General features: G+C 32.5%; 1 protein-coding gene and 2 pseudogenes across 1 annotated transcript; all 3 read left to right on the top strand.

Annotated features, from left to right (window-relative positions):
• The first annotated feature begins 582 nt into the window (after positions 1-582).
• Positions 583-3,305, top strand: LOC145591058 (putative indole-3-pyruvate monooxygenase YUCCA10; annotated as a pseudogene).
• A 5,650-nt stretch (positions 3,306-8,955) lies between these two features.
• Positions 8,956-14,162, top strand: LOC145590696 (putative indole-3-pyruvate monooxygenase YUCCA10; annotated as a pseudogene).
• A 279-nt stretch (positions 14,163-14,441) lies between these two features.
• LOC145592679 (putative ABC1 protein At2g40090) lies at positions 14,442-24,398 on the top strand. The gene is made up of 12 exons (XM_081649186.1): positions 14,442-14,625; positions 15,849-16,003; positions 16,174-16,299; positions 16,916-17,011; positions 17,133-17,233; positions 17,444-17,480; positions 19,494-19,712; positions 20,058-20,169; positions 22,333-22,424; positions 22,533-22,712; positions 22,911-23,024; positions 23,904-24,398. The coding sequence occupies exons 1-12, from the start codon at positions 14,442-14,444 to the stop codon at positions 24,120-24,122; spliced, it is 1,635 nt and encodes a 544-aa protein (XP_081505312.1). The 3' UTR covers positions 24,123-24,398.
• The last annotated feature ends 1,320 nt before the right edge of the window (positions 24,399-25,718 follow it).

Here is a 25,718-nt window from a genome sequence, read left to right as displayed (position 1 = left end):
AAAACTTTATAGTGGCAATGCTAAAAATCAAATGGGATATTAAATTTTTTTTTTTTTTTTTTGTTATGAGGTTATAGAAATTATCAAGGAAAAGGAAATCAAAACAATACAAATCTTAATAATTTATTAGCATTTATATGTAAAGATTATGTTCACATGTAATTATGGAAATGATTATTTATTTCTTCTAATTTTTGATCTGGTCAAATTATTTGATATAAACCTTAGGATGTCAATTAGTCATGTATCAGTTATGCCACATGTCAATGCGCTCCTTCAATTCTAAGAGGTACCAAAACTATCATAAAAATCAAACAATTAACAATTTTACGAGAATTATGTGTCATATATATCCCATCTGATTGTATTTGAGGCTTTGAAAAATCTTATGGCACAATCCTCTATATAAACTCTAGACAATCTGGTAGGATAGTCACACATACATACTATTTAGTCCTACAGTCCCCCTTGAGTAAAAGAAGCACTTACTCAAGTCCAATTTCTTCTTAGTTTCAAAACAAAAAATCATTCTCTACGTTTTTTCTCACCTCTTTTGCAAAACCCAAAAAAAAAAGGAAAAAAATGGAAGAAACTATTGTTCTAGTTGTAGGAGCAGGTCCTGCAGGACTTGGAATTGTAGCATGCTTAACCAAAAAATCTATTCCCTACATTATTCTTGAAAAAGAAGATTGTTGCGCTTCTCTTTGGAAGAAACGCACATATGATCGATGCCATCTTCATCTAGCAAAAGAATTTTGTTCATTACCATTGAAGCCTCATGCACCGCATGCCAAGAAATATTTGGGTAAGGATGATTTCATAGATTACATTGATGAATATGTTTCTGATTTTGATATTAGGCCTCGATACTTTAACTCAGTTGAATCTGCATCCTTTGATGAAGCCACGGGAAAATGGCTAGTTGAAACCAAGAACACCTTACAAAAGGTGACTATAGTTTTTGTGGCAAGATTTTTGGTTATTGCAACAGGTGAAAATGGCAAAGGTTACGTTCCTGATATTCCTGGGTTGAAGGATTTTAAGGGAGATGTCTTACACTCTAGTGAATATAAGTATGGTCGCGAGTTTCAAGATAAGAATGTTTTGGTCGTTGGATGTGGCAACTCTGGGATGGAAATTAGTTATGATCTATGTAATTCGGGAGCTGACACTTCAATTGTTATTAGAAATCCGGTTAGACTTCTTTGCTCCAAATTGTTTGTCCACTAAATTTGTGTATATTGTTACAATTTAAATTAAATTTTGTTTTACCCACACATACGCTCACAGAAAATAAAAAAATTAAATGTATTGATGGATAAACTTATTGTTTCATCCATCCAGGTTCATGTGGTTACAAGAGAACTAGTTTTTGTGGGAATGCACTTGTTGAAATACTTTAGTTTGTCAATTGTGGATCCACTTATCACTTTTGCTAGCAAATTAATGTATGGAAACTTGTCAAAGTACGGAATTCATCGACCAAATGAAGGCCCTTTTTTCTTGAAGGCAACCAGGGGAAGAAGCCCAGTTATTGATGTGGGAACTATTGATAAAATTCAATCGGGGGAAATTAAGGTGAAATTCATACCTTTTCTTTGTTAACCATCTCTTTTATACATTGGAATATTTTCTTGGTATTATTATTTTTGCTAAGAAAAAAAAACGATTTTATGTATACTATTTATTAAAAAGTGTTCCTAAAAATTTCTCTGTGTCACTTGTGTCCCTTCTTACACTAGTATAATGCCACATCACCAACATTAGCATAACGCCACATCATCAATCACCAATTTCTATCCTATCATCATTAAATAAAAATGAATACCAATCAACCTTTTTCTTTCTCGGTTAATTCTTGTTTGATTTTGTTAACTTTGTTTTCATTATCGTTAACTGTCAATTGCAGATGACGTATGGATTTAATTAATGAAATATAATATCCTTTGGGACTTATTTACAAAGAGGTTTGAATTAGAACACCAAACATCAATGAATGAAAACCTTATTTATGACATCTCAGCTAGAAATAAATCATGCTCTATTTTTCCATACAAATTTATAATTACATATTGGAACATCGAATAAAAGCAAAAAAAATATGTAAGCTAATTTATTGTTGTCATTATATTATAATTACTGATGACAACAAAAAAAATCGACAAGTATTGTAAAAAAAAATTACTCAAAGTATTGAATTCCAGGAGGATAGTACAATCTATCATAACAATGCGCGCAAGGTCCATATTATTTGGCTTGCATATTTCACAATATTAAAAATGCACTTTATAATTTGCCTTAGCTTGGTTTCAACATTGTCAGAAGATTTTAATGGGGTTAATTTAAGAAAACAAATTCTTTGTTTTTTTTCATACTTTTGTGTGAAGAAAATTTTGCTAAGTATCAAAAATATATCATTTTCTATCTGAGTGAATCTCTTACCTTGATTCTTGTTATTTGCAAATAGGTTTTACCGAGGATTGCTAGTATTAACAAGAGCAAAGTAATATTTGAAGATAAAGTTGAACTAGAATTTGATGCAATAATATTTGCGACTGGATATAAAAGCACGACTTGTGAATGACTTAAGGTATGTACAATTCTAATCAATAAATTTTTGTGACTAATATGTACTCTCTTTATGTAACCACTTAATTCATGATCATCGATCATAAATGTTCATTCGTAAGTTTATCTAAGTTTAGCTCTACATACCAAATTAGTTTACACACTTCACCCGAGTGAGTATATTATATATTGAATAAAAGTAAAATAAAGTATGAAATGTGTAATTATTGACTTAACATAAGGTATGAGAGTTGGATGATAAAGGAGGTATGTCTAAATAAAATATAACAAAAAGAAAAAAAATAAATGTTCAAAATCAAAAGTGTATAAAAAAATAAAAAATACAAAGAGACAACAGATATATTTTAAAAAAACGCAGAAACCCCGGCTTACATGTTTTTCATAGTATTTATTTATGTCTTTTTTAATAAATTAGTCAAAGTAGTGCATGTAAGTATGTAAACTAGTTATTATTAGAAATACTATGTATATTATTACAAATTTATAGCATAAAAACCTAAAATGGTATTGTATTTTTTTTGTAGGATTATGATAGCATACTAAAAGATGATGGGTTTCCAAAGAACCGTTTCCCAAATCACTGGAAAGGAAAAAATGGATTGTATTGCACTGGATTATCAAGAATGGGACTACAAGGTGTATCAACGGATGCTATAGTCATTGCTAATGATATTGATATGGTTTTGAAAACTATGTTAGTCCCAAAAGAATTTTAAAAAAACTATGTATTGCTAGTGTTAAGTTTTGCGGATGTTAATTTTGTTTTTTCCTTTTCCTTAAGGTTTATGTTATTGTACTAGCTATTTTCCTTGATAAAAAAAATGTTGTGCTATTTACATTTAGGTTTTACTTTGTGTAGACTTGTTCATGCTCCTACAGTCCTACTTATATAGGGGCAAATCTATAACACCCCCAAATCTCCCTCTACGAAAATACTAGTATAATACGTATAATTATACTGTAGAGATAGAATTGGGCGTATTACCGCCGCGTGATTACGCAAGGCTACTTAAAATACTTAACTCAACAACAAAACTTGCAGCGGAAACTCAACTTTCTCTTATTAATACTTATAAAAATAGTAACATTGTTATGAGTACTCAAAATAAAGACACCAGACCTAACACTTCCTAATCTAGGTGAAACCATTCCCGGGACTCCATATGCTCAATTATTGACTCCACCTGAAAATAGTCAACACTGCTTACCATTACGGTAAACAGGGCGAACCAAAACAAATAAGAAATACGGATTAGCAAAATATGCTAAGTACGATAAGTGCAAGATAATGTAAACTCAATTTATTTGCAAACATGCTTTAAAAATCAATTCCAATAATTAATCCAATAAATTCCAAATTCATTATTCCAAAACCGATTCCAATGATTCAATATTCAAAATAATAGTTAATAAAACCAATTCCTTTATTAAGAACCAATTTCTTTTAATCCAATTCCTCACCCAAGTGTGCACACCCCCCAAGCTAGTCTCCTTATATTACAAGGCTATTCTTGAGGAAAGACCCGGTCATACAAAGTCCAAAGCCTTATCAATATACCAAATCCGCATAGTGGGATTACCAACATGCTTATAAAGCATTAATAATAATAATTAAATGGTTCAATAAATCCTTTTAATATCCAATAAATTCCAATATAATTCAAAATCTTTTTTAATAATTCCACATACTTTCAAAATCAAAACCTTTTAAATAGATACTTGAGAATAAAATCTCATATTAATAACTTTTCAAAATAAATAACTCTTCCTTGAAAAACCTTTTATTTAATTCAACAAACCTTTTAAAATCAAATCCTTTATATAAACACCATAAGTAATTCAAACCATTCAAAACATGATTTAAAAATCAATCATTCAAAATTCTTTTATTAAAATCAATACCTTCAAACATAATTTATTTCAAAATCATAATTCAAATCAATTTAATTCAATCACCAATCAAATCATGTAAAACATGTTATTCAAACCAATCACTTTCAAAGGTATCTAGCCACCTAAATGTACCTTGATCCTTGCTAGAAAAATCACAAAAAAAGAACCTCGAGAACCTTGATTCCGAATATCAATCAACACTTCGCACTTTCAAAGTTCAATCACGAATACACCTTGCAAATAACATAACCATAAGGTTATCACAACATAAACTCAAATCTAATGTGCATGGACTATAAAACTCTTTTAAAATAATACTTTAATATAAAATTATAGCTTATTTGTATTTTAAAAAACTAACCATGAAGAAGATAAAAGAATAGGATTAAAGAGAATTGAATTTTCGTAGGAAAGAATAGGCAGAACTTGCAGAGGTCATAACTCCTTCAATATAACTCCGAATTGGGTGATTCTTGAGCATAACCTCAAGGATTTTTTGAGAGGAACAATCTTCTGTGAAACATCAATACCCCAAAAACTGACCAGAAGTGCTCGAAAACTGGGTTCAAAGGTATACAGGATAATATTTGTATGAAAAGAGGAGAAGAAAAGTATGAAAAGGTTTAGGGAAAAGAAGAATAAGAGACAAGAAGAGAATTGGTTTTTGGTGTGAAGGATATGAGAGGTATGAAAGGGTATTTATAGGCTAGTTCATGCAAGAATTATGGCGAGAGAATGTGGGAAGAATTATGGCAAAAAAAAATTAAGGAAATTACTTGGAGAAGTGAATAAAAGAATTAAGGAAAGTTTGGATATTAAGGTGATTGTGTATACTTGAATATGGAAGGTATGTATGTCATGAAAAATAATAAGGAAATTAGAATTACTTGGGGAATAATTAAGAAGAATTAATGGCAAGAAAATATGATGATTAGATATTAATAAGATGGAGAAATAGAATTAAGGAAAATAAGATATTTTGAGGAAATAATTAAAAATATAATTTACCAAAATAAGTAACCCAAAAATCCTTCATAGTGGCTTTAGATATTTAGGGAATTAATTTGCTAGTTTTAAGGAATTAAAAATAATTGTGTAAATAATATTTATTGTATAAAATAATTAATTAATAAAATTCCAATTATTCACTAAATAAAATAACTAAGAAAATCAGATTTTCTATACATAGAAAATCCGAAAATCATAGTCATTAAATTAGGAATTTTCGACCATCTTAAATTAATAATAAAATATAATTTTGTTTAATTAAAATATCCGAAATATATATAAATAATCCGATTTTTAAAATATAATAAATGAATAATAAATCTTATCCAAAATCCAAAAATAATAATTGAGTTTTAAAATACTTTTGGCACCAAAATTCAAATATCATTTTGGTTCCAAAATTCAAATAGTAAAATAAATTACTAAAATACCCTTTTTAAGAGAATACTAATTAGAAAATACGTTTCAAAAATACGGGGTATTACAAAATCTATATATGTGCTTTCCAAATTATATCAGCAAATTGATGACTTTTATATTACTAATAAAAGAAGAACAGGGCATATGATTAGTTCATGATTAATATATAACAATTCAAAGGTATTTAGCTTATCATTTACGTTAGCATGATCCATATTTTTCCTTACGGTAACAGGTACTTAATAATGTGTCACTGTGGCAAACTAACTCTAAGCATGGATCATTTTCTTGATAAGCATCTATATCTATATTATTATTAAAACTTAATGGTAATACACTAATACATGCTATGTTGTCATATGTCAATAATATGGCGCGAAATCATATATATAGTCAGATCTATCTATCTAAGTATATTATTTCTAAAACCCAAAGCAACCAGTTACAATTTACATTAATGCTATCAGTAAATAAGAACCTTAATTAGAGGAGAGATAACGTTTTAGCTTATAAAAAATATAAATAAAATAAAATAAAATTTCATATAATTAAAAAATAATTAACCATGAAAAAATACCATTGCTATAGATTCCTTTTATCTTATAATATAGTTCCTACAATTCATTTAAGGTGTCCCAAAATATTGTGTTTATTTTTATTACACGTTATAGCTTAGTCAAAGTTTTTTTATTTTACATAATTTTGTTGTAATTAATCTATTTTGTTTAACCATTTCCATATTAAATATCTCTATATCCAAAGTTTCATTTATATAATGTCATTATTATTCATTCCATATAAAATACTCATACTTTTAAAGTTTTAATACTTTATTACATGCTCTTTCCATTATCCTTAAATCTTGTGAAAAATTGAAATGATCACCATATTAAAAAACGGAGGGATTATATTCGAATTAAAAATAACACACATGCACATGCACACTCGCATGCACACACACACTTAATTGGCCAAACAATTCAATCAATCGGCACCTCCTCATTCCTTCCCAAATCCTGCAAAATTATCCATGGAAATTGAACCATTGTTCGAAACTAATCAAATCTAACAAAATTAACAATAACACGCCTCAGCATTATTCATGGTCTTTTCAATTCCCATTGTAATTGTTTATAAATATTAATTAAAAATTCATTTTAGTTTTTGTAATACTTCATAACTAATTTTATGAAACTGAATATTAATATGATCGTGAAAATCATAATCACTAATTGTAACACAAGTGCATCATAATTATTCTTTGTGATATGAAAAAATTCCAATCAAACATGTAGAGTCGAAAAAAGGAAGCAAATATCAATGGTCAATCCAATAAACTTAGGCTTACATTTTAAAATTTTGTGCGTGGGATCATCTAAGTCACTAATTAGAGGCTAATGTGACTCTTTGCAAACTATGTTTAATGTATCATGATTAGTTGTTATTATTGTGATGACTTTATCTTTAATCTCATATTTCATCGGATGAACCAGGGCATTGCTTGGGCTAACAACTAGTTTTAAGGTAAGGAGAATTCCCTTGCAAGTTGGGGGGAAAATAAGGGATCCAACTTGCTTGGGGTGAGAATCGAACCCCTCTCACGGGGGTGGAAGGAGGGCCTCCAACCACTAAATAAAAGGTTGGGAAAAAATGAGAGGGTAAACTAACCCTTAAACCTTCCTCCAAAAAAAAAAAAAAAGCAACAACCGAAAAGTAATTCAAAACCACTTTTTCTTATGTTTGTTTTTACTTTTTTTTTTTTTTCATTACGAATAAAACCTATGGGCTTGTTTCTTATTATTCTAAGCGTTTTTTTTTTCTTTTGTTTCTAGTTTTCTATTTTTCAAAACAAATAATAAAAAAAAAAAAGAAAAAAAAGCAGTTTTCACTTTCACTTTTGTGTTGTCAGTTTTCTTAACATTCATTATTTCAATAAGTCAAACTAATTGCTAATTCTTTGTATGACATATATAATTTGACTTTAAAAAAGACCAAAAAAAACTAAAAAGTAAAATGATATTAAACGGACCCTAAAAAAAATTTTAATTTATTAGTCCATCTTTTCTTAAATAATCATCATTTATTTCAAGATATTTAGATATAGTTCCTTAGTACATTTTACTAGGACAACTTTAATAACACGAATTAGGCAAGTCTTTTCTCAAAAGTATAATTTGATCTGTTATATGAAGTATATCATATCATATCATAAGTAGATCAGATCACATGGATATGTAGTGTAATATCTTATCATAAGTAGATGGGATATGTATGATATGAAGTATATCATTTTTATTTCAGTGACTTACCTTTTCAATCAACACCAAACATGGTAAAATCAAATGAATCCACAAATGCTTTTCTATTTAACATAAATTTCCTCAATATTTTATTTTTTCAAATTTATGATGTCAATCATGCACACAAGATATTTTATTTTAAGAAAATCCATATATATTAAGCTATGAAAAATCCAATATACATTAGGCATTACATCTTATAATCATAAGTAAGTTCATGTATATAAGATGACATTTGATTTTTAGCTAGCTAATCCATTGATTTAGCTATGGAAAATCCAATACACATATGACCTCTAATTTGATACATAATTAAGCATTTTAATCACAATAAAGTACATTTATGTACTACATAGGCTATTTAATTTAAGCTAATCCATTATTGGTGATTTTGGCTAATCCAATACATATATGACCTATATGATACACTTAAGCCTTATTATAATCACAGTCTAGTCTACTTACATATAATAAAGACATTTAACTCAGCTAATCCATGGCTCTAGCAAATCAAATACACATACATGTCCTTAGATAGATAATTATTTAGGCATCTTATACTAAAAAAATCTATCTTTTTACGATATATCTTTTGTGTGGGTGAAATATATTTGGCTAATGATATATGTATCCCTAAAGGGATACGAATTTGCATTAATTAAATTTCTTAAATAGTAAAACTTAGTGCATTTTTACCTCTCAACTTTTTCATTTATAATTCAATGTGAAAATATAAATATTAATTATGCAATACTTGTATGCGAAGTAAGAACTGAAAGATTTAGAGGATTGGTTTATGGCTAAATTTGAATAGCTCATTTAGACTTTATAAAAATTAAATGTGAATGAAAAATGAAATCAATAATACAGGCAGTCGTTTACTATTTTTTGTTCATATTAAATTTAGGAAATGATTTTTGTATTCTAACTTTTTTTGCACATCCTAGCAATTAAGTTATATATGGTAGATCTTAGGATGCCAAATTGTCCCAAAATTTATTTGCAACAACATTTACATGCCAATTCCATCCCTCCAAATAATACCAACTCATCACAGAAATGATTATTAAATTTTACCAATACTAACTGTCATATTATTCATATTAAATATAGGAATGCCTTTTGGATACATTACATTTTACCATGACTTAGTACGTTATGTGTTGTAATTATTAGAAAGTCAAAATCACTCAAAATATTTAGTATTATTAACACCACATGCCAATGCATGCGCTCATCTCAAAAGATACCAAAATCATCATATAAAGGAAATGCCACCAATATTAATTGTCATATTCCATAAGAAGGTTATTATCTATATGTTTTGAAAAATCTTACAGTACAACCCATTATTATAATCCTATATATACATACTAAACAATCTGGAGGGGTAATCTCAAACACACTATTTAGTCCCAAATTTCTCCCCAAGTCATCAAAAATACCAATTCCAAAGTCCTTCCATCCTTTGAATATACATTTTTTTTTTTGCAAATCAAAACAATTAATTATATAAAAGAACATATTTGGAGGAAACAATAGTCCTAGTAGTAGGAGCAGGTCCTGCAGGGCTTGGTATTGTTGCATGCTTAACCAAAAAATCTATTCCCTACATTGTTCTTGAAAAAGAAGATTGTTATGCTTCTCTTTGGAAGATACGCGCATATGATCGATGTCATCTTCATCTAGCTAAAGAATTTTGCTCATTACCCTATAAACCCCATGCACCACATGCTAAAAAATATATGAGTAAGCATAGAGTACATTGATAACTATGTTTCCGACTTTGATATCAGGCCGCGATACTTTCACTATGTTGAATCTGCATCTTTTGATGAAGCCAAGGGAAAGTGGCTAGTTGAAGCTAAGGAAACATTAGTGAAAATAACTAAAGTTTTCGTCGCAAGTTTTTTGGTTGTCGCAATAGGTGAAAATGGAAAGGGTTATATCCCTAAAATCCCTGGTTTGAAGGATTTTAAGGGAGGTATAATACATTCCAGTGAATATAAGTTTGGTCGTGAGTTTCAAGACAAAGATGTGTTGGTCGTTGGATGTGGTAATTCTGGGATGGAAATTAGTTATGATCTATGTAATTTAGGAGCCAACACTTCAATTGTTATCAGAAATCCGGTTAGTGTTTTCTTAATCATATTTTTTATCTTATAGATATAACGAACACAAATAAAGTATGCATGCGAATTAAATTTATTGTTGATCAAATCATATAGGTTCATGTGGTTACAAGAGAAATGATCTTTGTGGGGGATGCACTTGCTGAAATACTTAAGTTTATCAACAGTGGATGCTCTAGTCACTTTTGCTAGCAGGGTGATGTATGCAAATTTGTCAAAGTATGGAATTTGTCGACCAAATGAATGTCCTTTTTTACTTAAGGCAACAAAGGGAAGAAGTCCTGTTCTTGATCCTGTTCTTGATGTGGGAACCATTGCAGAAATTCAATCTGGAAAAATTAAGGTAAATTTTCTTCTCGTGAATATTTGTTTACTAACATTTTCTTTGGTATTATCCAACAATAATGAAACAACAAATTATTTAAGGAAATATTATTCCATCCCTTAAATAATTTGTTGTTTCATTGTTGGATAATGCCAAAGAAAGTTAGGTTAAGTTTTAAGTACCACAAAATCTTCCCATTAGAAAAAAAATACCATTGAATTTATCATTTGATACTTTATATGCCAATTTCTCACCTTTTATCTTTTTTATCTGTGGAAATTATAGGTTTTACCTGGAATTGAGAGAATTAATAAGAGCAAAATAATATTTGAAGATAAAGTTAAATTAGACTTTGATGCAATAATATTTGCTACTGGATATAAAAGCACGGCTTCAAAATCATATTTGAAGATAAAGTTGAATTAGACTTTGATGCAATAATATTTGCTACTGGATATAAAAGCACGGCTTGTGAATGACTTAAGGTATGTACATTACCTCAAGCTTATGAGACTTGAATAATAATTTAATCTTAGTATTTTAATCTATACGCAATTGTAGTACACACATGCATAAACACACATACACACAGAAACTGATTATCATCATCATATTCTTTATGTTTTTTTTCTTCTATATTTATCTTAACAAGCGGCAATAAGTATGTTACATTATTATAGCATAAACACTTAATGATTTTTTTTTTTTTTTGTTGTTAGGATTACGGTTATATACTAAATAACGATGGATTTCCAAAGAATCGTTTTCCAACTCATTGGAAAGGAAATAATAATTTGTATTATGTTGGAATGTCAAGAATGGGACTACAAGGTGTTTCAAAGGATGCCATAGCCATTGCCAACGATATTGAGAGGTAGTTTTAAGGACTATGCTTCGCTCCTGAAGAAATACCAAATTTTTGCATGAATTTTTAATTGTTAGTGTAATTTTCAAGATCACCTTGTTTATCAATAATGCTGTCCATACAGTTCTGGTTTTCATTTTGCATAGTTAAGCTAATAATCTTATTTACATATATAGATGTGAAATAAAATTTAAATATTTTTAACAGATTGCCTTTATGAATATTCTTCATATTACACATGCTTTTAGCACCATTGTTACAAGTACAAAGGAACTTAATTTATACTAAAGTATGAGCAACTTCTTGATGATGTTATATACTACTAAGTAGATTTCATGTGATACAAAATACAACCACTTCATATTTACATACTATAGAGTACTACTCATTTTTAAACCATACAATCAAGTTATTTTTGTACGCCGTAATTGACTTGAGAGAGGTTTCACTTTTCTATATTAGGCCCTGTTCACTTTACCTTATTTTTGCTGAATTGAATTTTTTTTTTTTTTTACTGAACTTAAATTATATTTAAAGCATGTTCTGATTTACTGAATTGAGCTGTACTGAACTGATTGGAGTTGAACCCGAAATGAATTGTTTATGAGAGAAGGAAATTAGGAACTGAACTGAACCGAACTGAATGAAACAAATTGTTTATAAGAGAAGGAAATTAGGAACTGAACTGAACTGATTGGAGAAAATTAAGCTGAAGAGAACATGCCCTTACTGAACTTAAATTATTTTTACTGAACTGAAATTATTTTTACTAATTTGTATTACATTTCTTCTTTAAGTTTACTGAACTGAAATTATTTTTGTTAAACTAAACTTATTTTTACTGAACTGAAATTAATTTTATTGAACTGAAATTATTTTTACTGAATATTATTTTTTTAAGGTGAAGTGAACAAGGCCTTAATATGGTAGTTCTTCTTACCTACCCAATTAAGCTGTTTTGTTTTGTTTTTTTTTTTTAAATTTTTTTTTATATTATTATTATTATTATAAAATTTCAAAAAAATCTACAAAGTCAATCAATTTACAAGAAATTGGTGGGGAGCCGAGATACAATCTGGGCCCCCACCCCTCTAGCTATTGCGAACCCGATCCTGCTGAAGATGTGAGCAGCTGCACGAGCACCAATATCCTGAGTCTTAGCGAACGCCTGAACCCGCTTTAGCAACGCAATATCATCCTTCTCTAATTCCCCTAACGAAGAAAAGGAGAAAGGAAGAAAACCATAGCCAATAGCCCTGCAATGCGCCCCATACTTGTTCCGCTTCCGCTGAGCCGCCGCCGACACAACACGACCAGGAACGAAGTCAGACAACCCCGATTGCGTTAAAGGTGAAGACCCCGTCAAGTCAACACATACATCAAGGCCTCTATCCCAGGAATAAAGCAACACATCTGCTGGTCGAAGAGCCCCGTCGTTCCATCCAATCAACCCAACGTTAACTTCCTTTCGAGCAGAAATCCCAGACCGAAAACAAATATCAACAAGGGTGTCACGAACAACGTTGTGCCGATGTTTAATACCCACCATCCCAGCACAAGACACTGCATGATCCCCATAAATATCCCCGTCAAGAACCCTTGAGCAAGCTGAACACGGTGTTGAAACGGAGAACAAAGGAACACCCAACCGGTAGCAAAGAACACTACGGTAAGTCTTACCATTCATAGTCTGACCCAAACCCGATATCGGGACCGTCCGCAACCAGGCCGAAGAGTGATCCCCCTGTTGGGACTTCCATAAGGCTACCTGACGCGGAGTTAAGAAGAAAGTGGAATCCGCAGATGCAGTGACCTTCATGAAATATATATCTGCCAACTTATTATTATTATTATTATTATTATTATTATTATTATTATTATTATTATTATTATTATTATTATTATTATGCTTCCTCCTTTTTTACATGCAAAATTTTTATAGTGCACTATTCTCACATTGCACAGCAAAATCTAATTTAAGTACTCGTATAATTTTTTTACAAATGTATAATCGAAGACATTAATGTTTGATTTTTTATTTTTTATTTAAACAAAAGTATAATAATATCTTGAAAACATAAAATAACTTTTTCTAATTTTTTTTTTTTATTTTCTTAGACCCATTCGATAATTAAAAAATAAATAATTGTACTATCAGTATCATGGACGCAAAATTTTCCCTGGTCTCGCACTATAAAAATGAACATTTACTAGAAACAAAATTATCATTTACTAGAAAAAAAATGAACATTTAATTATTTGAAGAAATTTATGGAAATCGAGTTTTTCTCTTATGGCAATCTCAGAATCGTGCGGAGATTATCGGTGCGACGGCGATGACAACGATGATGGTGGCGGATTATTGCGATTCTGTTCGCCAGAGAGATAGTGCAGCTGGTGGTGCGAGTATTAAAGCTTCTACTTCTTCTTCTATGGTGGAAGAAGCGGAGGATTCGAAGAAAATCTCTAATGGAGAAGCTAGTGATGATGACAAAATTGTTGATGGTGCTGAGAATAATGATAGTGAAAGGAATAATTCTGAGAATGTTAATGGTGATGGTGAAGCTAAGGTCGTTAATGGCGGTGGAGCTCACGATTTTGAAACCGCGATTCAGTACTCGTATTGGTAAAATATGTTAGTTAGAAAATGAACATTTATTTTATACGAATGAACATCATATTGTATAAAAATGAACATTTAATTAATGAGAAATTCAAAATTATTGTAAAATAATTAATTAAAAAATATTCATTTTTATCAGGGTAAAAGTTCATTTTTTTTACTGAGAGACTAGCCAACTCTAGCTGGTCTCGAGACCAGCTATTAACAACTGTATCGTGGGCATGCTGAGGAGGCCCATAAATAGCAGCTCATTCAAAAGTTAATTTTATAATCCGCGGTCTTAAACATGGCTACGCGTTCTTTATGGGGAGTTGCTGCCAAATTTATTGCGGCGAGCACTGCCGTCGCCGGCGGAACTGCCGGCGCCACCATATTAACCTCCGACGATCCTCCGGCGGCGCTTAAACTTTGGACCAATGTTCCTGTACGCCTCTTTCGCAACGCTTCTACCGCCGCTAGCATCGCCTTCGGTACTCTTCTTATCTTCTATAGTTCTTATAGATTTGGTGTTTTGATTTGTGGAAGGATTTCAATTAGGGTTAGGGTTTCAGTATGTTGTGTAATGAATTCAAATTTGTGGATGTTTGTTTTGGTTTGATGGAAATTGATAGAAGTTTGTTGTTGAATTTTGATGTTTTAAAGTGATTTTGGGTGATTTGAAGTTTTGATGAATTTGTGTATTAGTTGGCAATTGGGTCAATAATTAGATGAATGTTTCATTTGCTCAATTCTAGTGTATATACTGTAATCTGTATTATTTTTAGTATGTTACATTTCACCTCAAATAATACCCTTGTTGGATTTGAATCTCATTTTGGACCAAATTATGCAAATTTTTTTCATAAGATGGCCGTGTATAATACTTTTGAATGCGCTGAGTAACATAGACACATAGTACTTAACAATGAAATGTTCAAAGTGTTGGATCTTTGATATCAGACTAGGATACCAAAATGGCGAATCGAATTACAAATGGTTTGAAGGTGTTTCTTTTAGAAATAAGAAGGACTAGGTTTTTAAAAAATGGAATATATTTAAAAATTTATGCAGGCAGCTGCAGGAAATTAGTTTCTTGGTGCATAGCGGCCTTGTTAGGAGTGATGTCCTAGGAACTATTGCAACTCCGACATTCTATGTTGAACTAGTCACTTGTTAGCCCAGCAGTGAACTAGATGTTTGAGATTGCAATATGCCAATATATGCTAAAGAACAAATCTTATGTCCATTAGCTAATTCTTAACATATAAATTACCCTAGCATTAAACCTAATGCTGAGTGCAGCAAAAGTTTTGGTGCTTCTTGTCCTTATTTCTTTTTCCCAAACTGCACACATATTACTATATCTCCTAGCTTGGTACTAGTTTTAAACAAGTTGTCTTTTGTTTGTGGTAGGCTCTTGCTGTAATGAAGGCCATTTTCCCAAGGTGTTTACGTATAGTTGCCTTTAATATTAGGATTCAAATACGTGCCTTTTTGTTGATATAATTATTTTGTTGGGTAATCTTTTTTACTTGAGTACTTGACAGATATGTTTTTAATAAATAGACAATGCCTTATTCTTGAGTTTTTATCTCTTTACCTATGCCCTGAGAATGGTCCTACTAAACTATATGGTCTCATATTTCATATGTATTTCTTTAAAATAATTGGAAATATTTTGCATACATGTCTGACATCTTTTTGCATGGATCAGATTATGAATATTCTCTGATGGGATTACCAGATGGGAGCACGGAGTATTCAAAAATGAAACATGAAGTTCATCTTAGAAGTGCTCTTAAGCTCCAAGATCTATGCTTCAGAAATGGAGGAATATATATTAAGCTTGGTCAACATATTGGTCAATTGGTATTTTCTATACTTTCTAGCATTTAAGAACTGATAGCAAACTGAATTTACTTCCTGTTTTAAATTTGAAGCTTTGGCATGAGTGTCTCTAATAGATTTGTTAGAGGGCTTGTATGGATTTTTGTTTGCTTCTACAATTCTAATGCTGTTTTCTATCATCTCTGATTCAGGAATATCTAGTGCCTGAAGAGTATGTAAAAACAATGAGGGAGTCTATGCTGAATAAATGTCCGGTTTCATCATATGATCAAGTGTGTGACGTTATAAAGATGGAGCTCGGAGGGATGCCAGATGAAGTATGTTCATCCCCCCCCCCCCCCCCCCACACACACACACACATGAAATTGTGTACCTTCTTTCTTGAATCCATAACATGCTTCTTTACTCTAATCTCTTCTTTTATGTCATGCTCTTCGTTAGCTTCTCAGCAAACAAATGGATAGTTCGCACATATCATAGAATATGAGAGAAAAAAACCATTTAAAAACTATTAAACTTCCAGTGTTAGAGTGGGGTGTCAGGCGACAAAAAGAACACTTAGAAACTATAAGCTTCCACTTTTTTGTTCTCTAACCTTCGTTGGGCCTCTCTTTATATAGGCTTCGAAATTGATATTGTGTTTATAGGTGTGATAGTGTTCCACTTGAAACATCCATATGACCATATTGGCCTATGGACCATGGACCAGCCGTTCCAGCCAATGTGATGGGATGGTAGGCATGTTAATGCCCTCCTGATGGACCCACACCTCTCCCTTAGTGGGATCCAAACCAAGGCTGAGCTGGGGGGGGGGGGAAGTTCAGAGAGATTTTCTTTCTGGTCAGAAAATAGGGCAAGTTGATGCCCTCAGGCCCCCAGAAGAGAGTTGATGCCCTGATATCTGGAGCTCAAATTTTGCTTTGTTATGTGCAGATTTTTGCCAAATTTGATCCTGCTCCCATAGCAAGCGCTTCCCTTGCTCAAGTTCATGTTGCACAGCTGCATAATGGCCAAAAAGTCGCTGTGAAGGTTACAATTTCTGTATTATTAATGTAAATAAGATAATGGATCATACATTATGTGGATTTAAGTGCTGAGCCTAGTATTTCCTTTTGTTTTCTACATTTCCCTGCTACTTTCTAATATCCAGGTACAGCATGCTCACATGACTGATACTGCGGCTGCAGATTATGCAACTGTGGAGCTGATTGTAAACACTCTTCATCGGTTGTTTCCCAATTTTGATTATAGGTACTTTGAAGTATTGCACTTTTTCTTATAGGTTAATATTCAAAGTGCATAATTACCCAATCTCAAAATCTTGATACCATGCTAAGATAATTTCTTTATACATGATGAGAGCCAAGGTCGCTGGAGTAATGCATCATTAAAAAGAAGTAAATTTTTTGTCCTTGAACTACACCCACTGCTCTAATGTGCCAAATATCTTGTCGTATATAGGTGGTTGGTTGCTGAAGTTCGAGAAAGCTTGCCCAAGGTATGCTGTAAAACTTAAATATAAATAGAGAAGCAGACGTTGAAGATGTTGGGGAGAGACCCAATGAGAAAGCTTTTTTAATTGGAAGGGTGACATGTGCAAATTTCTGGAACTGAATGTGCATTAATTTTGAGTTCTATGTTTATCTTTTGCTGAACTGAAACTGCATCTATTGAATAAAAGATTTGCTTGATTAAAATAACAGAGCACATACTTTTAAATAAAGTTGCATGTGTTATTAACTTCTAAACGTTGCAGTTAATAAAACATGTACACTCTGTAGGGGGGGGGGGGGGGGGGGGGAAGCAAAAAAGTGTTAGTTCCTTCTCATTTAACCTTAAATCACTTCTTTGACTTTTTATCTGGCTTATATGCATCTACTTGGTGGCTTGGTGCTGATATGACTATTTACTTTCTATGAGTCTATGAGACTTCATTATTGACTGTTCTGGATTTCATGTATATGCTTCTTTGCCAAATGACTCATCAGATGCTACTCCCTTGGCCTATTTATAGTTGTAGCATATGGATTAAACTAGTACGCGACTTAATTCCCTGCTTTCCCCTTTATGAATGACAGTTAAATGACTACACTCTCTGTCCTCAACTAATTGTCCATTTATGATTGGGCATGCATGTTAAAAAAATATAGTAGGGGAGTGATTAAATGTGTGTTTGTGTGTGTGTGTGTGTGTGTGTGTGAGAGAGAGAGAGAGAGAGAGAGAGAGAGAGAGAGAGAGAGAGGACAAGATTACGTGACTGAATTCCCTGCTCTGTCCTCGATGATTGTCTTTGTATGCTTGGGCACACATGCTACGTGTATATAGTAGGGATTACTTAAATGAGTAGGGTTCCACATCACTGGAGTTTTTGTGGGGTAAATATCCTATTCAAGGTAATTGGATAATATTTGGGGGTTGACAATGATCATGGACTGACCAAGCTTATAATTTGAGGATGGTGGCTTTATAAGGTGGAGCGAGCAAGTGCATGATTGAAAAACTACTTAATGTGCTCTGACATTATAACCTTTACCATAAGGCACAAGAGTTCATCAATACAAGTATATAATGTGAATTTAAAAATGGATGTCACAAGATGTAATTATTTGATTGAGGCTGTACCTTGCTTTATCAATATGCTAATTCTGGTGTTCTTCATTCTGAAAAAGCTAATTCTGTGTATGTAGTTTTATCTGTTTTTATTGGTCACATCTGAAGAATTATGTGATTCAGCCCTTTGCTCTATGTTCTTTCTTAATATTTGTATACCGATTCGTTGTTGTTACTAAATTCTAAGTCATGGGAAATCAAAATGAAAACTTGTTGATATTTGTAATCATTGGTGTTTGTCTTTCTTTATACCTGGCACACCTTTCCATTTTATGTTGGATTCTTTCTGCCGGAAGACAATGATGAAAATTTCTGAATTTTGCTGTCCAAAAACATGATTGAAAATTAAAATTACACAGAAAAAAAATGCAATGAATGATGCTTTCTTACCTTTCACGCAATGTTTGTTAGGAGTTTGGAGGGAGTTTTAGCTAAAAATAAATGCACTGAGTTTTATTTATGTATATTCGGGTTGGTCTACCTTTGTGGTTGGGAATTCTTTAATAATAGTCTCACTGGTTCAAGTCTTCTGACCAGGCTTTTGATCTACTATTAAGTTGGGGGCCTTGGGGCTCGCAGAGCATGCTGCTAAGAAACCTAGATTTGTTTTCATTGGATTGGTATCTAGTAATAGATTTGAAGCAGTTCTAGTATCTTGATTTCTTGAGTTAACTCCTGTAGAAGATATTGATTTTGGTATTCAAGATTAGAAAGAACTTTTTTTTTGGTTTTAATGTATTGTCATAACTTATCTAGCCTTTATCTTCCGGCTGTCTTACATAATTGGTTTTTTATTTAATATCATTTAAATTATGTGTATGTGATTTAAATGCTCAAGTTGATTGGATTTTATTTATTTGATGCAAGGGCCTGATATAATTATTGTTGTTGTGGCTATCAGGAACTAGACTTCTTGGTGGAGGCACAGAACAGTCAAAAATGTTTGCATAATTTTCAGAAACTATCACCACATATATCAGACAGTATATATGTTCCATTGGTCTACTGGAATATGAGCACCAAAAAATTGCTAACTATGGAGTATATAGATGGTGTCCAAATTGATGATGTGAAGGGCATTCGGAAAATGGGAATTCTACCATACGATGTTTCCAGACTGGTAAATTTCCTTATTTTGCTGCACTTGATAGCGTGTCATGGTCTAGCGTTCATAAAACCTTCGGTATAGCTTACCATAGCTGGCTTGGTCCTGGCATTACATGACCTCTGATTCTGATTTTTTTTTTGTTGTAAATTTTCTTCCCTGCTTTAACCCCAATAATATACACTTTGCAAAATTTTTGGAATTGGATAACTAGTTTGACCGGGGTTCATATTAAGATTTCCGATAGTTTATTTTGTTACATTGAACCTTCATTTATACATTTTTGAAATTCTTTTTAAAATTTGTATTTCTGCCTTCCGTAGTGTCTAATAGGGTTTGATGATTTGTAATTGATTGTAGATTAGCGAGGCTTTTGCAGAGATGATTTACAAACATGGATTTGTGCACTGTGATCCACATGCAGCCAACTTGATAGTTCGCCCATTGCCTTCAGGCAAAAGAAATATATTAGGTAACCTTTATCCATGTACTTTTTTGCATAGCACAAATAGTTTGTCTAAGATGGGTCTATTCAGGAAAGATAAATCAATCAATCAATCAATCAAAGCCTTAATCCCAAAAGTGGGGTCGGCTAACATGAACCAAATTTGATTATTCCGTGTAGTCATCAACATAAATCTTTCTCCTCCATCCCTTACGATCCAAAACTTCATCCTCACGTAAATCCATGCACTTCATATCCTTCCTCACTCCTTCCAACCAAGTCATCTTTGGTCTCCCTCTTCCTCGTTTAATCCCTCCATGGTCCCACTCTTCCACTCTTCGCACCGGTGCACCCTCGGGTCTCCGTCTTCAGGAAAGATAGTACCACCAAATTCAAATCTTATATGATATACACTCATGTTCCATAAAAAGCCATTTTCTCAGTTAGGGAAAGCTTCCTATATATCTCGGAAAGTTATCCTAGTATTATTATCAATATGGTTCCATAAGGCCCCGTTTTGGATACTTTCACTAAGCCTTCACTATGAACAATTGAACAGAACCAAAATCAACAATGATAATGTTGGGTGCAACACTAATATAAACAACCTATGCATCATCAAAGGTGGATGGGTAATGAATGATTCTTGACACCTTAATAAGACCCGGGATGCCTAGTTGCGATTGAAACCATCCACTACAACGTATTTTCGAAATAACCATATAATTGAATCAAATTCAATCTCGAGACCTTGTAGGCCTATTGATAAGTCTATTATGGGCTTTATAGTTCCAAGCCAACTTTTATGACCATGAGAAACAACCCTCATTCCCACTACAATTTTTGAAAAATTTCCCGAAATATGTTTGAAAGCATGGGTTGGCCTTCACTTTTGGAAATTTCTGACAATTTCGTACCCAAAAAAAGGAAAGAAGACTAGATGTTTTCTATGGAACCCACTAACCTCAAGAGCCCACTGGTGTTTGAAACTGTCTACTTTGTCTTTTAGTATTAAATTATCCAACTACGGGCACGCCTCCTATCATTGATCCAAGCCGACTATATACTTATATGGTTCCAAACAACCTTTTATGAGTCCGAGATGCATCCCTTTCCATTTCCTGAGTTTTCGACATCAGGTCCTAAAATCTTTGAAAAATGATCCAAAAACGTGGATTATAGCCTACGATTTTGAATCTTCGACTTTTTTGACCAAAGGTTGTGGTGCTTCCCATAGACCATATGAGTCCCTAGGTGAGTAGGTGACCATCATGTGGGTGATTAAAATTGTCTAATTTGCCTCTTAACTATTTATTCAATCAATCATGGACACGCCTCTTGTTATTGACTTGAGAAAACCACAAACATTAATGTGACCAACTTGTGGGCATATATGGGGAATGTTTTATGACCTTGAGATTTTTTCCATCACTTTCACTTGTATCAACAAAATTTCGAAATAGCCATATATTAAACTAAAATCATTCTCAAAACATTATAGACCTATTATGACTGACTTGTGGGCTTATATAGTTCTAAACAATCATTTATGACCCCGAGATGCTTAATGAAATTTTTAATAAACATGTTATTACTAAAGATCACTTGCGTAGCATTGAAATGAATAGAGCGTTGTACTAAATCTCAATGTGATGAACCATCCTTATAAAGGGTATTATTGGAATTGTACAATAAATCAACTTGGAAGCTTGAAGAGAAGGGTAGTTAACAAGTTAAAGGAAAAGGGGTATCTTGAATTCTGTGAATATAGGAGAGTCTAAAGAATCTGGATTACGAGGAGAATTGAGAATCTTATTTTAGCTTTGGGAGAGTGTCAAGTGGTCCTTGAATGGCATCATCAGGTTCATGTCTTAATTGTCCTTACTATTGTAATCAAATGTGTAGGTTGAATTATGTAGGTCTCTTTTCTTGTGTTATCTTGTGACCTTTTCAGTTTTAGATTCGTCTTTTTCTCAAATTTGCAAATTTGACTTGTGTATTGTTCATGTATTGTTGAAATTGAAATGTGTGCGCACGTGCATAATACTTTTTCATTTTTGCTTGGGTGAGCACATCTTTGTTTAGCTTTTCATCATACATTGATCTCCATACATTCTCTGTTTAGAGAACTCTATTTCGAGATGTCATATGCACTGACTCTGGTTTTCTGATTTCCTTTCCTTGTAACAGGCAAGAGAAAACCGCAGTTGGTACTTTTGGACCATGGTCTATATAAAGAACTTGACTTTGATACCAGAGTAAACTATGCTGCATTGTGGAAGGTGTGAAATGTTTTTTCCGTGGTTATCTTAATATTTTTAAGTTTCCTAAATTTTGTATAGATATGAAGGGAGCATTTGAGACTATCTTTTTTATGATGTGTTATGTAGGGGTTGGTGTTTTCTGATGAAAAGGCTATAAGAGAAAATAGTGCAAAGCTGGGTGCTGGGGATGACCTCTATGCACTATTTGCCGGTATTCTGACAATGAGGCCTTGGAATAGGGTCATTGATACCTCAGTTGATCATTTGATGATACAGGGGACAGAGAATGATCGATCAGAACTCCAGGTAAATTTATTCATTACAAAGCGTTACCTTTTTTTTTAAGGAGATATTTCTATATGCAGTGTTGATTTAAGTTTTTAATATACTATGTAATTGATTTTGATCTTCCTTATAATCATGGATGTGCATCCTAGTTTTTTCTCATGATGGTTTTCTGTTATTGACTTGTTACAAATTGATATTATGCTTTGTTGCTTCCAGATGTATGCATCCCAGTACTTCCCTCAGATCTCAGAACTTTTGAGGAGGCTGCCTCGTGTGATTTTGTTGATGCTGAAGACCAATGATTGCTTGCGATCAGTCAACAATGTTTTGGTAATGGATTTAAACTTGAGACTTCAGTTACTATATATGTTATTCCCTTTATAGTTTCCAGTTTTTGGACAGACCAAGTGACCAACGTACATGAAAGTGATACTTGTAGTCAACAATGATCAGTATCTGATGAACTGACTTTATATTGATAAACTTCTTATGTAAATGGCCATTTTATTTTGAGGGTCATGGGGACAATGAGTGCACAAGACAAAAAAGTCTCATCATCTTGAGTTATTAGTGCTGTTCCACCTGTTGTCAGATGGTTTTCGACTCTCTGTTTTCTCCAGCCCTCTTCTATTGCCAGTATGGTAAGGACCGTTTTGTATTTGTGTGGAAAGAATGTCTAATGATTAAGTCATTAGGTATCCTTAGAGAGTTTTGGGGGAAAATGACCCGAGGGGAGAATTAATAGGTTAATGGGAGCCCTTTATAGGCAGATCACATTGGGTGGTGGCGGTTTGTTCATTTCCTTTCAGAGTGAAGGAGATATGCAATTTTATGCGGAAGACAACTGAGATTTTAGTTACCAAATGTCCTTGAACACTTTCATAATACAAATAATGAAGTAATGATGATCTATGGATGCGCATCCTAGTCCTGGGTGCTGGATAAAATAATTAACAAATATATGGGTGAGACTACTTTGCCAAATTTATGACACTCCAACTTTGGCAATGTCAATTTTTGCTTGTTATTAGTCTTATTACCACTGGGAAAGAAACAATGAACAGAGTGATTGAGATTTGCTAGGGATGTAAACTATTTGTTTTACCTACTAAACAGAGTTATATTGAGAGTATGTTCTTAATAATTGTCTTTATCTGCTATTTGATTATATTGCCTGATCTAACTTCCAGTTATGAATATTTTGCTCAGCTGCAAGGATCATCTTTGGATACATTCTTGATCATTGGTCGGGTTTCTTCTGAAGCAGTCATTCAGGCAAAGTTGATGAAAAAGAAATCTCTGATAACATGGCTAATTGTCTGGCTGGAAGGGATTATTTTAAGAGCTCGACTTCTGGGAATGCACTTTGGTATATGGTTGTTGCACTTTCAGAAAATTTTGCTATATAGAAAATCTTTGGGCTGCTGAATGCTGGTTTCCACAGCTAAAATTGCAGGCTGCAGGCGTTCACTTTTTGTTTCAGTTACACAAGCCTGTTATTTTGGCCTAAGCCAACTGATTACAACCATTGTTTAGAATTACAGTGAATATAATTGAATTGAATACAACATTCATTATTTAATTAATTCAATATTGAACAAACCCCGATAGGTAGAAAGAGGGGTTCTTACATTGTAATTGACAAATGACAAGCATAGATTAGACGAATTGCATATAGATTATAAATAATGCATTGCTGCTGCTGTTGCAGCAGCATTGAACCATCTTTGTTGCCTCTGGTTCTACTTTGTTTCACACTTTTGTGAACCAGCTATCTGATTTTGCACTTCTGGTATTGTATTTATGCTTCTTAAGCTTACGTTCCAATTTATGGACCAGACACCCATAATATATGCAATTCTAAAAAATCCTCATTTTTTTCAGGGGTTTTATCCAATGAATGATAAATTATACTTGTAAACGACAACAGCATGTATACTTCAGGAGTACAGGTATATCGCAAACAGAAGCTTGGTACTGTATATAATTCCTACAATACACCAGTCATATACATGGTAACCAAAAAAAATATACATGGTTACCAAAAAGAAACATAAGCCGATAATATTTTTTTCTTATGGAATGGTTTCGATTCTTCTGATAAACCTGCTATCTTATACTATATTTTATCTCATTATAATTGAATGACTTCGAAAATGTACATATCTACATCTAGAAGAACTGGGAAGAATGTAGACATGTAGTGGTAATGGAGTTACTACTCATCAATGCAAAATTTTCAAACTTGAATGATACTGTAACTGATAAGAGTTAAAGCAGGTGTATAACCTCATATAGTAATGTTACTCCGCAATTGCTTTACTAGTCCTATTTTGGCTATTTTAGACAGTACTTGCAGTCTCAAAGCAAATGAATGGAAAAAGCCCAAGTGGACGTGCAATCTTCAGACTTTTCAACTACCATTAAAGTATGCCCAAGTTTGGTGGAGTATTAATTGACACCTTTTCTAGCAATTATTTGAACCTTGAACGTGCTTTGTTAGTTGTTACTTTCTTGTTTTTCCCATATTACTTCTTATGTTACTTTGATATGGCTTCGTTTTAAATTTTTATTCAACTCAAATACGTAGTATTTCCATACTTCATTAGGTTTTGAAAAAAGTAAAAATAAGTTTTATAAAAGAAAATGTTACAAACTATCAAGTTTAAATCAGATCACAATAAGTTGATAGTATAGAGTAAACTCATGGAAAACCAATAAATTTTTTTAATCTAAGAGCTATGGTTAAATGAAAGATCGGTTTACACAACACACACAACTACACAAGACAGTATACAAGTGCCACATATTCCCATCCCCGTCCTCAAATATTATCACAAATAGACATGTTCAAATAATGTTTATCGAGGTATTTTTTTTAAGGACTATAAAGTTAATAAGTTAGGACCTACGAAGTACGGAGTATTCGTTATTAATTTATTAGGTGTAAAAGGCTAAGATATGGCTAGTACTAGGGGTGAGCAAACCGGGTACCCGGTCAAAATTTTAGGACCCGGACTTGGA

The sequence above is a fragment of the Chenopodium album genome, chromosome 18 (assembly GCF_948465745.1).
Source record: "Chenopodium album chromosome 18, dcCheAlbu1.1, whole genome shotgun sequence".
NCBI lineage: Eukaryota > Viridiplantae > Streptophyta > Magnoliopsida > Caryophyllales > Amaranthaceae > Chenopodium > Chenopodium album.
Note: the sequence above shows the minus strand (reverse complement) of the source record. Positions and strands in the feature narration are given on the sequence as shown.

Bases quoted from the DNA above. Each gene is read 5' to 3' on its own strand.
- LOC145592679 (XM_081649186.1), top strand. From the start codon at position 14,442: ATGGCTACGCGTTCTTTATGGGGAGTTGCTGCCAAATTTATTGCGGCG. The intron at 16,300-16,915 runs GTATGTTCATCC...TGTTATGTGCAG, and splicing joins TCGGAGGGATGCCAGATGAA to ATTTTTGCCAAATTTGATCC. The intron at 17,234-17,443 runs GTACTTTGAAGT...TGTCGTATATAG, and splicing joins TTTCCCAATTTTGATTATAG to GTGGTTGGTTGCTGAAGTTC.